This window comes from Ranitomeya imitator, unplaced genomic scaffold, assembly GCF_032444005.1.
Source record: "Ranitomeya imitator isolate aRanImi1 unplaced genomic scaffold, aRanImi1.pri SCAFFOLD_113, whole genome shotgun sequence".
NCBI lineage: Eukaryota > Metazoa > Chordata > Amphibia > Anura > Dendrobatidae > Ranitomeya > Ranitomeya imitator.
In genome coordinates, this window is record NW_027193406.1 from 45,044 (window position 1) to 59,917 (window position 14,874).

At 44.3% G+C, this 14,874-nt stretch overlaps 1 protein-coding gene across 1 annotated transcript; it reads left to right on the plus strand.

Annotated features, from left to right (window-relative positions):
• Positions 1 to 507: 507 nt before the first annotated feature.
• Positions 508 to 13,002, plus strand: LOC138653152 (microtubule-associated serine/threonine-protein kinase 3-like). Its single transcript, XM_069743213.1, has 14 exons — positions 508 to 698; positions 2,095 to 2,162; positions 4,127 to 4,212; positions 5,094 to 5,302; positions 5,684 to 5,822; positions 5,913 to 6,045; positions 6,237 to 6,402; positions 6,519 to 6,617; positions 6,853 to 6,975; positions 7,114 to 7,226; positions 7,318 to 7,409; positions 7,796 to 7,854; positions 10,416 to 10,508; positions 12,774 to 13,002. Exons 4-14 carry the CDS (start codon positions 5,140 to 5,142, stop codon positions 12,869 to 12,871), a joined length of 1,278 nt encoding a protein of 425 aa, XP_069599314.1. The 5' UTR covers positions 508 to 698; positions 2,095 to 2,162; positions 4,127 to 4,212; positions 5,094 to 5,139; the 3' UTR covers positions 12,872 to 13,002.
• The last annotated feature ends 1,872 nt before the right edge of the window (positions 13,003 to 14,874 follow it).

Consider the following 14,874-nt stretch of genomic DNA (forward strand, 5'->3'; position numbering starts at 1 on the left):
GGCACAGCAGCACATGGGGCATATTAGCAGAGTACAGTACAGTAGGGGCACAGGGTACAGTAGTGTAGCAGGGCACAGCAGCACATGGGGCCAATTAGCAGAGTACAGTTATGTAGGGGGCACAGGGTACAGTAGTGTAGCAGGGCACAGCAGCACATGGGGCCAATTAGCAGAGTACAGTACAGTAGGGGGCACAGGGTACAGTAGTGTAGCAGGGCACAGCAGCACATGGGGCATATTAGCAGAGTACAGTACAGTAGGGGCACAGGGTACAGTAGTGTAGCAGGGCACAGCAGCACATGGGGCCAATTAGCAGAGTACAGTTATGTAGGGGGCACAGGGTACAGTAGTGTAGCAGGGCACAGCAGCACATGGGGCCAATTAGCAGAGTACAGTTATGTAGGGGGCACAGCAGCACAAGGTACAGTAGCACTTGCCCCCTGGTTACTACACAGATCAGAGCAGGACGCTCGATACTAAAGGTGCCGCCTCCCCCTCCTCAGTGTCTGGTTCCTTTGTACGGCCGGTGACCAGAGCTGACAGGGAGATACCACAAGAGCTGCACATTTCTGTACCTGAGCCATTCGGGAGAAGGAGAAACTGTGATGATGCCATAGCAAGTTGCAACAAATGGCGGCCATGGAGGGGACGTTTCGCTAGCAACCCGGAGGGAAGGAAGGAGCAAGTACTGATCCAAGGTACTTACTAGCAGTGGGAGAGGCGGCAGATGCTGGCACACCACCATTTTCTCTTCCTCCTCTGCCCGCTCCTCTCGTTATGGCAGTCCTCCAAGCAGCAGAGAGCGCCGCCCCTGGCACAGCCGCACTATCCCTGCAGCCACCAGCGAGAGGCGCCCAGTCCTCCAGCAATCTGAGATGAGGGCGGAGCGTCCTGCTTCCGGGACCGCTCTTTCCATTGCAAAAAGGACTTTAAAAAAACAAACAAAAACAAAACAAAAAACAAACATACCTTGTTCGGGTGCCGCCCCCCGCATCCTGCCGCCCTAGGCACGTGCCCTCAAGTGCCTAGTGGCAAATACGGCCCTGATTATATCCAGACATTACACAGCAGGGAATAATGGTGGATTTACTCTCTACTCCATGTAATGGGACCTGTCAGCACATGATACATATAGGAGTGGTGGGATGATGGCGGAGGACGTTCCCCCCATTATATTCAGATATTACACAGCATGGAATAATGGTGGATTTACTCTCTACTCCATGTAATGGGGACCTGTCAGCACATGATACATATAGGAGTGGTGGGATGACGGCGGAGGACGATCCCCCCATTATATTCAGATATTACACAGGAGGGAATAATGGTGGATTTACTCTCTACTCCATGTAATGGGGACCTGTCAGCACATGATACATATAGGAGTGGTGGGATGACGGCGGAGGACGTTCCCCCCATTATATCCAGATATTACACAGCAGGGAATAATGGCGGATTTACTCTCTACTCCATGTAATGGGACCTGTCAGCACATGATACATACAGGAGTGGTGGGATGACGGCGGAGGACGTTCCCCCCATTATATCCAGATATTACAAAGCAGGGAATAATGGTGGATTTACTCTCTACTCCATGTAATGGGGACCTGTCAGCACATGATACATACAGGAGTGGTGGGATAACGGCGGAGGACGTTCCCCTTTAATAAAAAGTATTTCTTTGCTGAAATCCAATGTGCCAGTCAGGAGAAATGTAACATAGAAGCCATATGCAAATCAGGATGGAAGTGCACTGGGGGCGGGGACGAAGGAGTCCGAGTGCAGTGACACGCCCCCAGTGCACTTCCAGGATAATTTGCATATGGCTGCTATGCTTCAGCTCTCTTCCCATCACTCACATGTGCAGTGAGGGTGGGGGCTCCTCATTCATGTGGTGATTGGGGGTCCGCCACCACTTACATTACCTTTATCTGTGGGTGCGCTGTACGTTCTCATATGTAGAGTCCCCATATAACGAGTATTAATCCCATTTTCAGACGTCTTGTCATTTCTCCCTTATATTACGGTATTATGTATGTAGGACTGATATCGACTAATACATTTTATTTTCTCATCACGTTATCATTATTTTAGTACCATCAGCGCTGGCGTATCCCGACAGTGGAATCTGTAAGATCCCGGAGATCCAAGAATCCGCCGATGTAAGTATCATAGAGATATGGGGGTGTCTGTGTATCACCAGATCATGGGGTGTGAGTGACCCGTCCAGTATTATCCCCATATAACCATGGGACGGCTCTGTTCTAAGTGTAGAGGACACTGTGGTCTTAGAGAATGGCATTTATATTAAATGGAATCTGTCACCAGGTTTATGCTGTAGCATAATGTAGGGACAGAGACCCTGATTCCAGCGATATATCACTTAATTTACTGGGGTCAGCAGATGTGATAATATCCCTGTCTTCTCTGCTGCAGATCTAGCAGAGCTCTGAATGCTGAACCTTGTAGAACACCGCCCACACCACTGATTGGCAGCTTTTCTGTATACACTGTGCATAGGCAGAAATCTGCTATACCGTGGTGGTGGGTTTACAGAGTACTAGGACAACATGGCATGAGACACATAGTCCTAGTGATAATCTCCGGCTGATAAAACACTGATTTTATTAAAGCAACAGCAGAAAGTCTAGTAAGTAACACATCGCTGGAATCAGGGTCTCTTTCCCTATATCATAACTGCTCCCAGATTACATAGCACAGACCTGCTGACAGATTCTCTGCAAGTTCTGCCCTGTGTGATCTCGCGTTTTATCCAGCACTTTACAATTATATCGATATATAGAGGATCCGCTTTATATTTCATCCGTGTCTGCAGAGCGTCGGCTCGTATCGTCCCCTACATCGGATCAGTTTAAATTAGCTGGGACATAATAAAGGAGGAAAAGTTATTACATCCTGAGATGTTTTCCAGCATCTACTGTATCTTACCAAGACAACAACGAAAAAAAAAAAGGGCGAGTGATAGTCCTGAAGACAATTGTAACAATTTTTATTGAAAATACATATAAAATAACAAGTATATAATAAAAAAATCTTACATGTAAGGACAAGATTGAATGAGAAGCCAAATGAGAACAGAAAAAACGACCCTCCATAATGCTGGTGAAGTGGATATGGGGAGTGAATCCTGGAGCTAGTGTGAAGAGATTAGTAGAAAGAAATGCCCCCATAAAGTGCTGGTGCAGATCTAAGGACAAGCACCATAAAGTGCTGGTGCTAGTGCAGATCTTAGGACATGCACCATAAAGTGCTGGTGCTAGTGCAAATCTTAGGACATGCACCATAAAGTGCTGGTGCTAGCGCAGATCTTAGGACATGCACCATAAAGTGCTGATGCTAGTGCAGATCTTAGGACATGCACCATAAAGTGCTGGTGCTAGTGCAGATCTTAGGACATGCACCATAAAGTGCTGGTGCTAGTGCAAATCTTAGGACATGCACCATAAAGTGCTGGTGCTAGCGCAGATCTTAGGACATGCACCATAAAGTGCTGGTGCTATTGCAGATCTTAGGACATGGTTTTCTTGGGAGGATGGAATACAAATGATATAATTTTCGGGTTATGAAGGTGAAACCTTATCCCATACTAGTAGTGGAACACTAAACCACCCCAGCAAAATCAAGTCCACAGCTCCCGAGGAAGCCCATTCAAAACGCGCGTTGGGGCTGGCTGAGCGACCCATCCTAGTGGGATACTATGGGGAATATCCTGGACTGATGGGGTAGACGTCATTGTTTGATATGTACTTGATTTATACTCACACTAGCTCCAGGATTCACTCCCCATATCCACTTCACTAGCATTATGGAGGGTCGTTATTTCTGTTCTCATTTGGCTTCTCATTCCATCTTGTAAGATTTTTTATTATATTTGTTATTTTATATGAATTTTCAATAAACATTGTTACAATTGTCTTCAGGACTATCACTCGCCCTTTTTTCGTTGTTGTTTTGGTTAGTATTTGTGGAGTGTCCTTGAAATATTGGGCGCATTATACTCACTGGGTCATGGCGCTGATTTCATTATCTATACTATTATGGTTTCTGCTTTAGTATTATTGTATTCAGCTTCTATATCTTAGTATTATTTCTTATTCTTTTCTAGGACTTGATTAAATCATTGATCCCGGCTGGAGAGCCGCGTATAAGCGACTATGAAACTATCAAACTGATCAGCAGCGGTGCTTTTGGGTGAGATTTCTATTAACATAATCCCCATTTCTCAGGGTTCCCTATGACAATGCTTCGGCCTCTGTGCTCTGCCATTCAGTGTTATCATAGGGAGAAGATCTGAGTCCACATCACTGTCCACATCTCAATGTCACTATTCAGCTCCATTATATACAGCAGAGCGAACTGATCTGTAACACATCTGTCTGTAAGGAAAGGGATGATATCATAGAATACATGACACCCACCGGTCCTAGACCTCCTCTGTTCTTATGCTTCCTCCTGATCTTTCGGGGCCCCATTATGAAGCTGGTAATAGTGATTGGCTGCACACGGTCACGTGAGGGGTGACGCGATACTGACGCCGATGACATCTCCACCCTCCACCATGACCATGTCAGTCCAATCACTGGCCTCAGCAGCAGAAGGGAGAACAACCAAAGACAGAGGATGGCGGACTGCAGTGATGGACCGGGGAAGGACCAAGACAAGTGGGTGTAATGTGTTTAATTACTTTTTATCGTCTTCTTGTCCCTCCATTATTTATTCTGCCTTGGGCTGTGGAGAAAGACTAAAAACCATCTTCTTACAACAATTGGAGCAATTTACATTTTGACTAATTATTATTGTTACTGACTTGTATCTACTGGTCGGTTATAGCGAATCTGCCCAAGATGAATGTCAGCAGATTCTCTCATCTATAATGTGACCTGGTGAGGGCAGACGGGGCGCGGTGCGACCTCCCATCATCTATGTAGTGTTATTTCATGGATTTCTAGATGTGGATTTCTAGTGATGGCCGGACTGCTGCCATTAATCATTAGTACAAATGATCACGTAATGACTTCTATATCCAGACTGTTAAGGGTTCATTATAAACCATGGATTCTCCTTCTCTCCAGGGCCGTCTGCTTAGTGCGCCATAAGGGATCACAAAACATCTTTGCTATGAAGAAAATGGCCAAGAGGAACCTGACTACTTCTAATAAAATGGAAAGGACATATATCGAGAGGGACATCCTAACATTCGCAGATTGTCCCTTTGTGGTCTCCATGCTCTGCTCCTTCCCTACTAGATATCACCTGTGTATGGTCATGGAGTATGTGGGAGGTAGGACACGAACATTGTGTAGTATTCAACTCATGTCTGCTGACATCTTATCACCTCTCATATCATTAAGACTTGTCCCCGTGGATGTTACATTCCCACAGAGCATTTACTATAGGTTGTCTATTAAAGTCATTGATGTGTGTGATCTCCCCGTATGTCCGCACTGAGAACGTCAGTATCTCCAGGTGTAGACCAGATACGAGATCACTTTATGTCATGAGCTACTTGGACGACAATTTCATCATGACCTCAGACTAATATTATGTACATTATATCTTTATATATTATCCCCTGCCCCAATGTTTCCACTCACTTCTCTTCATACATCATGGTGCTCCGCTGTATAAACCCCTCACCGGTCATATTTCCTTTCTTCTGTAGGTGGAGACTGTGCGACCCTTCTAAGCACCAGGGGTCCTTTCTCTGTCCCGATGGCCCGCTTGTACTTTGCAGAAGCAGTCCTTGGTGTGGAATACCTGCATAGTCACGGTGTGGTGCACAGAGACCTGAGGCCACAGAAGTAAGTGAATACCTGTAGTATAACAAAGGGGGGGAGTTATCCTTTATTATCTCACGGTCTATGAAGCTAAAATCATCTTCTCTTTCACAGCCTCCTGATAACATCTACTGGACATATTAAAATTACCGACTTTGGATGTTCAAAACTTGGTGTCATGATACCAAACACCAACACCTACAAGCAATCAGCAGAGAACATCTCCAGAGAGTTCCAGGACCATGAGGTCAGCATTACCTACAGGAACTTAGCTTGTTCTGTACAAATCTCATAACTCTATTTTGTCTTCCCTACGTTCTTCATTTCTAGAGAGCTTTTCCACTGATATTTTATCTTCTGTAATTCTGATTTTATGTCAAGAGCTTGTCATAATAATAGTTTCATCGATTCTCATTGCTTTTTTCTGTTGGTTTCCAGGAGTGTGGCAGCCCTTATTACACAGCCCCTGAGGTCATCCTGAAGAACGCCTATGGAAGACCTGTTGACTGGTGGGATATGGGCATCATATTAAATGAATTTTTCATGGGAATTGCACCATTTGATGGGGCTTCCCTATCTGAGTTTTATGAAAATGTTGTCACTGGTAAGTAAAATAATCTGATCATTGCTTTTACTGGTTATCTTGGTTTAGTTACTTCCTTTGCTTTATCTTACAGTCCTGTAAATAGGTTTTATGTTCTTTAATTTTCTATATAACAGGAAATATCATTTGGGATCATCATTACAGTCCTCCACCCGATGCTAAGGACCTCATCACTCAGCTGCTGAAAACAAATCCTGTGGATAGACTTGGGACAGGTAACAGATACAATAATATCAATATTCCCTTGTTACACCGAGGACACATCACTAATGTCCATGAGGAACATTAATTCTCTATCAGCTTCTCCATTTATAGTTCTCTTTGCTAAACTTTTCATTCTATTTCCTACATGTCTGCTCAGTTGTGTAATTAGTTCAAATTAAGATACGTTGTTCAGATATGAAGTTGTCTCTGACAATGTCCGCATCACTTTTGTTTTCCTTTATCCAGGAGGAGCTTTTGAGATCAAGGGTCATCCATTTCTTAATGACTTAGACTTTGACACCCTTCTAAGTCAAAATCCGGTGTACGTTCCTCACCTTGCATCAGATGTGGACACCAGCCTATTTATCAGTAAGTAGGAGACGTCATCTAAACTAAGTATCTGTTTGCCTCGTCTTCCTTATTTTGTGACAATTGGTTCCCATTAATAAATGGTGACTGTGTTATACTGACAACCTCTAATAACACTTCATTACCTATGTCTTGCAGACCATTCTAATATGGAAAAACATCTAGTCTCAGAGGGTGAGAAGGGCATAAGTGAGGACAATGAGAGCCTTGTCTTCAAAAATTTTACATCATCTTCTGAAAGGCTTTCTAAAGTAAGTATGTGTTAATACATCCAAAATATATATAAAAGACCTATGAAGGTAGACATACAATTATTTAATATCTTATTGCTTCCGCATGTAGCTCTGTACCACCGTTACCAGGATGAAGATTAATGAGAATCCCAAGTCTTCTCCAGATCATACCCAAGAATCCAGCACAAATATTTCAGAAATGTGAGTAGATTATGGGGTCATTATTGGGAGGTCTAGGCTGATTTATGTGCACAACACCAAATATAGGACATAATTACCATAGTATCAAATGCAGAATCCACCATCCCAAGGTTAGAGGAAACCGCTCGTGATAACAGCCCATATCTGCGTACCTGTGACCGGTCATGCATTTTTCATGCTGCCTACACTGTAGGAGAGATGTATTATTACATGCCAGACATTCTTAATTCCGCTCCAATCTATAGAAGGTAGCGTTGAGCAGAAGACCTTCCCCACTATGGCAGTCATATGTCTTATTAGGCCCATTAGTCCATGTTCTTCTAGTGAGACAACCCCTTTTATACTGTGTTTTCTTGCAATTTACATGTTTTTATTCTTCGAAACAGGCAGAAAGAATCTGATGACGACGCTATTATCATCTTGTCATCCTCGTCCCCACTATCAGGTATGTCCATGTCTACAGCACCAACAATGGGAATGTTGACTTCAAGGCTCAAATATATCCACATGGTTTTTCTGTAATAGGTCTCCTATGTTATCCATGTTTCATGGATCCCAATTATGTTGCCCATGGGCCCATACTGTACCTCTAGTTCCCTAATTTTGTAGTTTCTTTCATGGATTCTGTGAGATACGTTGTAGCGTCCAGTAACCTCCATCATCATAAGGTGACATAATCTCTTATAGTAGAATATCATCAGTGATGCACCACATGGTGGCACACAGGGCCCTTACTGCTCTAGATCAGTGACACATCTAATGCCCCTCAGATGGGATTATGTACATTATATAGGACTTATTCTGCCCTATTATGATATAACTAGATGGTAGCCCGATTCTAACGCATCGAGTATTCTAGAATATGTATGTAGTTTATTTATGAAGATTTTAGAATAATACATTGAATACACAGTCTTCGGCCGGCCGCGACCAATTAGCGAAGCGTGGTTCTATTCCCACGCCAATTCGTGGCCGGACTCCGCTTGTCTGATTGTTCGCGGCCGGCCACATAGTATGTAGCACAGCCACGTAGTATATAACAGCCCACATAGTAAATAGCACAGCCCCGAAGTATATTGCACAGCCACATAGTATATTGCACAGCCACGTAGTATATTGCACAGCCACGCAGTATATAGCACAGCCACGTAGTATATCGCACAGCCCAAGGAGTATATAGCACAGCCCACGGAGTATATAGCACAGCCACGTAGTATATAACACAGCCCACGGAGTGTATAACAGCCCACATAGCATATAACACAGCCACATAGTTTATAATAGCCCATGTAGCATATAACATAGCCCACGTAGCGTATAACAGCCCACGTAGTGTATAACACAGGCCAAGTAGTGTATAACACAGGCCACGTAGTGTATAACACAGGCCACATAGTGTATAACACAGCCCACGTAGTGTATAACACAGCCCCCGTAGTGTATAGCACAGCCATGTAGTGTTTTTCACAGCCACATAGTACATTGCACAGCCCACGTAGTATATTGCACAGCCCAGTTAGTATATTGCACAGCCCACGTAGTATATAGCACAGCCCACGCAGTATATTGCACAGCCCACGCAGTATATTGCACAGCCTACGCAGTATATTGCACAGCCCACATAGTATATTGCACATCCCACGTAGTATATTGCACAGCCCATGCAGTATATAGCACAGCCCACGCAGTATATTGCACAGCCCACGCAGTATATTGCACAGCCCACGCAGTATATTGCACAGCCCACATAGTATATTGCACAGCCCACATAGTATATTGCACAGCCCATGCAGTGTATTGCACAGCCCACGCAGTATATAGCACAGCCCACGCAGTATATTGCACAGCCCACGTACTATATTGCACAGCCCAGTTAGTATATTGCACAGCCCACGTAGTATATTGAACAGCCCAGTTAGTATATTGCACAGCCCATGTAGTATATAGCACAGCCCACGCATTATATTGCACAGCCCATGCAGTGTATTGCACAGCCCACGTAGTATATAGCACAGCCCACGTAGTATATTGCACAGCCCAGTTAGTATATTGCACAGCCCACGTAGTATATTGCACAGCCCACACAGTATATTGCACAGCCCATATAGTATATTGCACAGCCCACGTAGTATATTGCACAGCCCATGCAGTGTATTGCACAGCCCACACAGTATATAGCACAGCCCACGTAGTATATTGCACAGCCCACGTAGTATATTGCACAGCCCACGTACTATATTGCACAGCCCACATAGTATATAGCAATGTGGGCATCATATCCCTGTTAAAAAAAGAATTAAAGTAAAAAATAGTTATATACTCACCTTCCGTTGGCCCACGGATCCAGGCGAAGCGCTTACCGATGCTCCTCGCACACTCCGGTCTCAAGAGTGCATTGCGGTCTTGCAAGATGATGACGTAGCGGTCTCGCGAGATCGCAATGCAAGGAGCGGTCAACGGAGCGTCGCGAGGAGAGGGAAAGGCCTATTCTGGATCCGAGGGGCCGACGGACGGTGAGTATATAACTATTTTTTTTATTTTTTTTATTATTTTTAACATTAGATCTTTTTACTATTGATGCTGCATAGGCATCATCAATAGTAAAAAGTTGGTCACACAGGGTTAATAGCTGCGTTAACGGAGTGCATTACACCGCGGCATAACGCGGTTCGTTAACGCTGCCATTAACCCTGTGTGAGCGCTGACTGGGGGGGGGAGTATGGACTGCGGGCACTGACTGCGGGGAGCAAGGAACGGCCATTTTGCCGCCGGACTGTGCCCATCACTGATTGGTCGTGGCTGTTTTGCCGCAACCAATCAGCGACTTGGGATTTCCGTTACAGACAGACAGAAAGACGGAAGTGACCCTTAGACAATTATACAGTAGATACCAGATTATCAGGACTATAGGAGACAGGACTAGAACAATCCTACTATATACAGGAGACAAAGCAGATCCCATTAGGATACGTCATTACTGAGGTTTTTATTTTACTTTCTGATTAGAATTTCCAGCTCAGGAGGAAAGAAAATCTCCAATAAATCTGAGTAAAAACGAAGAAACATCAGAAAATGGAAAAAAGGGGAAAAAGAGACGAGGTAAGTGTGAGAATCAGCTCCATGTTGTGTGATGTCAGTGAGAATAATTCATGTGGAGCAGATGTCATCTGTCAGTGATGGGATTATCACATGTATGATGGCTGACAATGATCCCTGACCTCACATGTATGATGGCTGACAATGATCCCTGACCTCACATGTATGATGGCTGACAATGATCCCTGACCTCACATGTATGATGGCTGACAATGATCCCTGACCTCACATGTATGATGGCTGACAATGATCCCTGACCTCACATGTATGATGGCTGACAATGATCCCTGACCTCACATGTATGATGGCTGACAATGATCCCTGACCTCACATGTGTGATGGCTGACAATGATCCCTGACCTCACGTGTATGATGGCTGACAATGATCCCTGACCTCACATGTATGATGGCTGACAATGATCCCTGACCTCACATGTATGATGGCTGACAATGATCCCTGACCTCACATGTATGATGGCTGACAATGATCCCTGACCTCACATGTATGATGGCTGACAATGATCCCTGACCTCACATGTATGATGGCTGACAATGATCCCTGACCTCACATGTATGATGGCTGACAATGATCCCTGACCTCACATGTATGATGGCTGACAATGATCCCTGACCTCACGTGTATGATGGCTGACAATGATCCCTGACCTCACGTGTATGATGGCTGACAATGATCCCTGACCTCACATGTATGATGGCTGACAATGATCCCTGACCTCACATGTATGATGGATGAAAATGATCCCTGACCTCACATGTATGATGGCTGACAATGATCCCTGACCTCACATGTATGATGGCTGACAATGATCCCTGACCTCACGTGTGTGATGGCTGACAATGATCCCTGACCTCACATGTATGATGGCTGACAATGATCCCTGACCTCACGTGTATGATGGCTGACAATGATCCCTGACCTCACGTGTATGATGGCTGACAATGATCCCTGACCTCACATGTATGATGGATGAAAATGATCCCTGACCTCACATGTATGATGGCTGACAATGATCCCTGACCTCACATGTATGATGGCTGACAATGATCCCTGACCTCACGTGTGTGATGGCTGACAATGATCCCAGACCTCACATGTATGATGGCTGACAATGATCCCTGACCTCAAATGTATGATGGCTGACAATGATCCCTGACCTCACATGTATAATGGCTGACAATGATCCCTGACCTCACATGTATGATGGCTGACAATGATCCCTGACCTCACATGTATGATGGCTGGCAATGATCCCTGACCTCACATGTATGATGGCTGGCAATGATCCCTGACCTCAAATGTATGATGGCTGACAATGATACCTGATCTCACATGTATGATGGCTGACAATGATCCCTGACCTCACATGTATGATGGCTGACAATGATCCCTGACCTCACATATATGATGGCTGACAATGATCCCTGACCTCACATGTATGATGGCTGACAATGATCCCTGACCTCACGTGTATGATGGCTGACAATGATCCCTGACCTCACGTGTATGATGGCTGACAATGATCCCTGATCTCACGTGTATGATGGCTGACAATGATCCCTGATCTCACATGTATGATGGCTGACATTGATCCCTGACCTCACATGTATGATGGCTGACAATGATCCCTGACCTCACATGTATGATGGCTGACAATGATCCCTGACCTCACATGTATGATGGCTGACAATGATCCCTGACCTCACATGTATGATGGCTGACAATGATCCCTGACCTCACATGTATGATGGCTGACAATGATCCATGACCTCACATGTGTGATGGCTGACAATGGTCCCTGACCTCACATGTGTGATGGCTGACAATGGTCCCTGACCTCACATGTATGATGGCTGACAATGATCCCTGACCTCACATGTATGATGGCTGACAATGATCCCTGACCTCACATGTATGATGGCTGACAATGATCCCTGACCTCACATGTATGATGGCTGACAATGATCCCTGACCTCACATGTATGATGGCTGACAATGATCCCTGACCTCACATGTATGATGGCTGACAATGATCCCTGACCTCACATGTATGATGGCTGACAATGATCCCTGACCTCACATGTATGATGGCTGACAATGATCCCTGACCTCACATGTATGATGGCTGACAATGATCCCTGACCTCTGTGTGATAATATTCCTCTGCCGTGCAGCCACAGTGACCGCACAGTAGTATGGTGCCATATGGAGTCCCATCACTTACATTATATTTACTTCTCTTCTCACAGGTTCCGTCTTCCGCCGGATCTTATCATCCCACCGGCGCGGATTATCCAGGGCTGCTCGAGCATTTGCTTGTTGCGCCTGTTGCCCTAAAACCATCTGAAAGACAAGAAGTCCAGCAGATCCACCATCACTGCTTTTACTGATCACCTGGCATCTGACCCCGGCTGACTCCCTGACTATGATTCTGTCTACTGATTCTGTCCTTTATCCTTCTATCCTATTATTAATTACAAAAAAAAAAATTGTCCTTCTATCCTATTATTAATTACCTGTATAGAAGGACCTTCACATTCTTCTACTGATCACCTGGCATCTGACCCCGGCTGACTCCCTGACTATGATTGTGTCTACTGGTTCTGTTCCTAGTTTTACCCCTCCCTTATCCTTCCATCCTATTATTAGTTATATGGGCAGCACGGTGGCTCAGTGGTTAGCACAGCAGCCTTGCAGCGCTGGGTTCAAATCCCACCTTGGACAACATCTGCAAAGAGTCTGTATGTTCTCTCCGTGTTTGCGTGGGTTTCCTCCGGGTTCTCCGGTTTCCTCCCACATTCCAAAGACATACTGATAGGGAATTTAGCACTATCTAAAAATAAAGATTATTATTAATTACAATACAAAATAAAAATACTTCTAGGTTTACTTACATTTTTTTCACATTTATCAAACGTAACTATGTATTCTGTTAACTGATAAAATTCAGTCTTTATACAGATAGTGGCCGGTGGCCGGACCTTATTCTACAAACACTTATTACCTTTTGTGTCCAACACTCAGTGTCTGACATTGAACCTGGAACCTCTGAATGGTGAAACACCATGGAATAGCGACATCATTGTATTATTAGTATATAAAATACATCACAGTTTTACTTTTGTGTTTTACGATATTGATCAGTTAAATGTTTTTAGTTCGTGTTTCCTCATTTTTCTCAATGACTCTCCCTAGACTGTGGTCATGTTTCAGGGGGCAGTAATAAGGCTATGGATGTGCCCGATATTCAGGGATCGTTTACTGTGAGGCTTTAGTCTATGGCCTTATACCCTGACATAGTCGTCCTAACTAGATCGTTAGACTGGCTCCATCATCGCCCTCTAAACTGTGGATAGAATTGGTATTAAAAAAAAAAACAACAACTTTGCTCACACACCGCCTGCTGAGATTTTCTGACAGCACTACCAAAACATACAATGAATAAATAACAGGACCAAGCAAAATGGATAACAACATATTGCACTACATCTCTTTTCATTATTAACACTTTTTTATGACATTTATTACCTTACACCCAGAACATAGATTAATAACAGCATAGGGAGGGAGAGTGGACAACTCTAATGTACAGTTGTGGCCAAAAGTACTGACACCCCTGCAATTCTGTCAGATAATACTCAGTTTCTCCCTGAAAATGATTGCAATCACAAATTCTTGGGTATTATTATCTTCATTTAATTTGTCTTCAATGAAAAAACACAAAAAGAATTGTCCTAAAGCCAAATTGGATATAATTCCACACCAAACATAAAAAAGGGGGTGGACAAAAGTATTGGCACTTTTCGAAAAATCATGTGATGCTTCTCTAATTTGTGTAATTAACAGCACCTGTCACTTACCTGTGGCACCTAACAGGTGTTGGCAATAACTGAATCACACTTGCAGCCAGTTGACATGGATTAAAGTTGACTCAACCTCTGTCCTGTGTCCTTGTGTGTACCACATTGAGCATGGAGAAAGGAATGAAGACCAAAGAACTGTCTGAGGACTTGAGAAACCAAATTGTGAGGAAGCATGAGCAATCTCAAGGCTACAGGTCCATCTCCAAAGACCTGAATGTTCCTGTGTCTACCGTGCGCAGTGTCATCAAGAAGTGTAAAGCCCATGTCACTGTGGCTAACCTCCCTAGATGTGGACGGAAAAGGAAAATTGACAAGAGATTTCAACGCAAGATTGTGCGGATGTTGGATAAAGATCCTCAACTAACATCTAAACAAGTTCAAGCTGCCCTGCAGTCCGAGGGTACAACAGTGTCAACCCGTACTATCCGTCGGCGTCTGAATGAAAAGGGACTGTATGGTAGGAGACCCAGGAAGACCCCACTTCTTA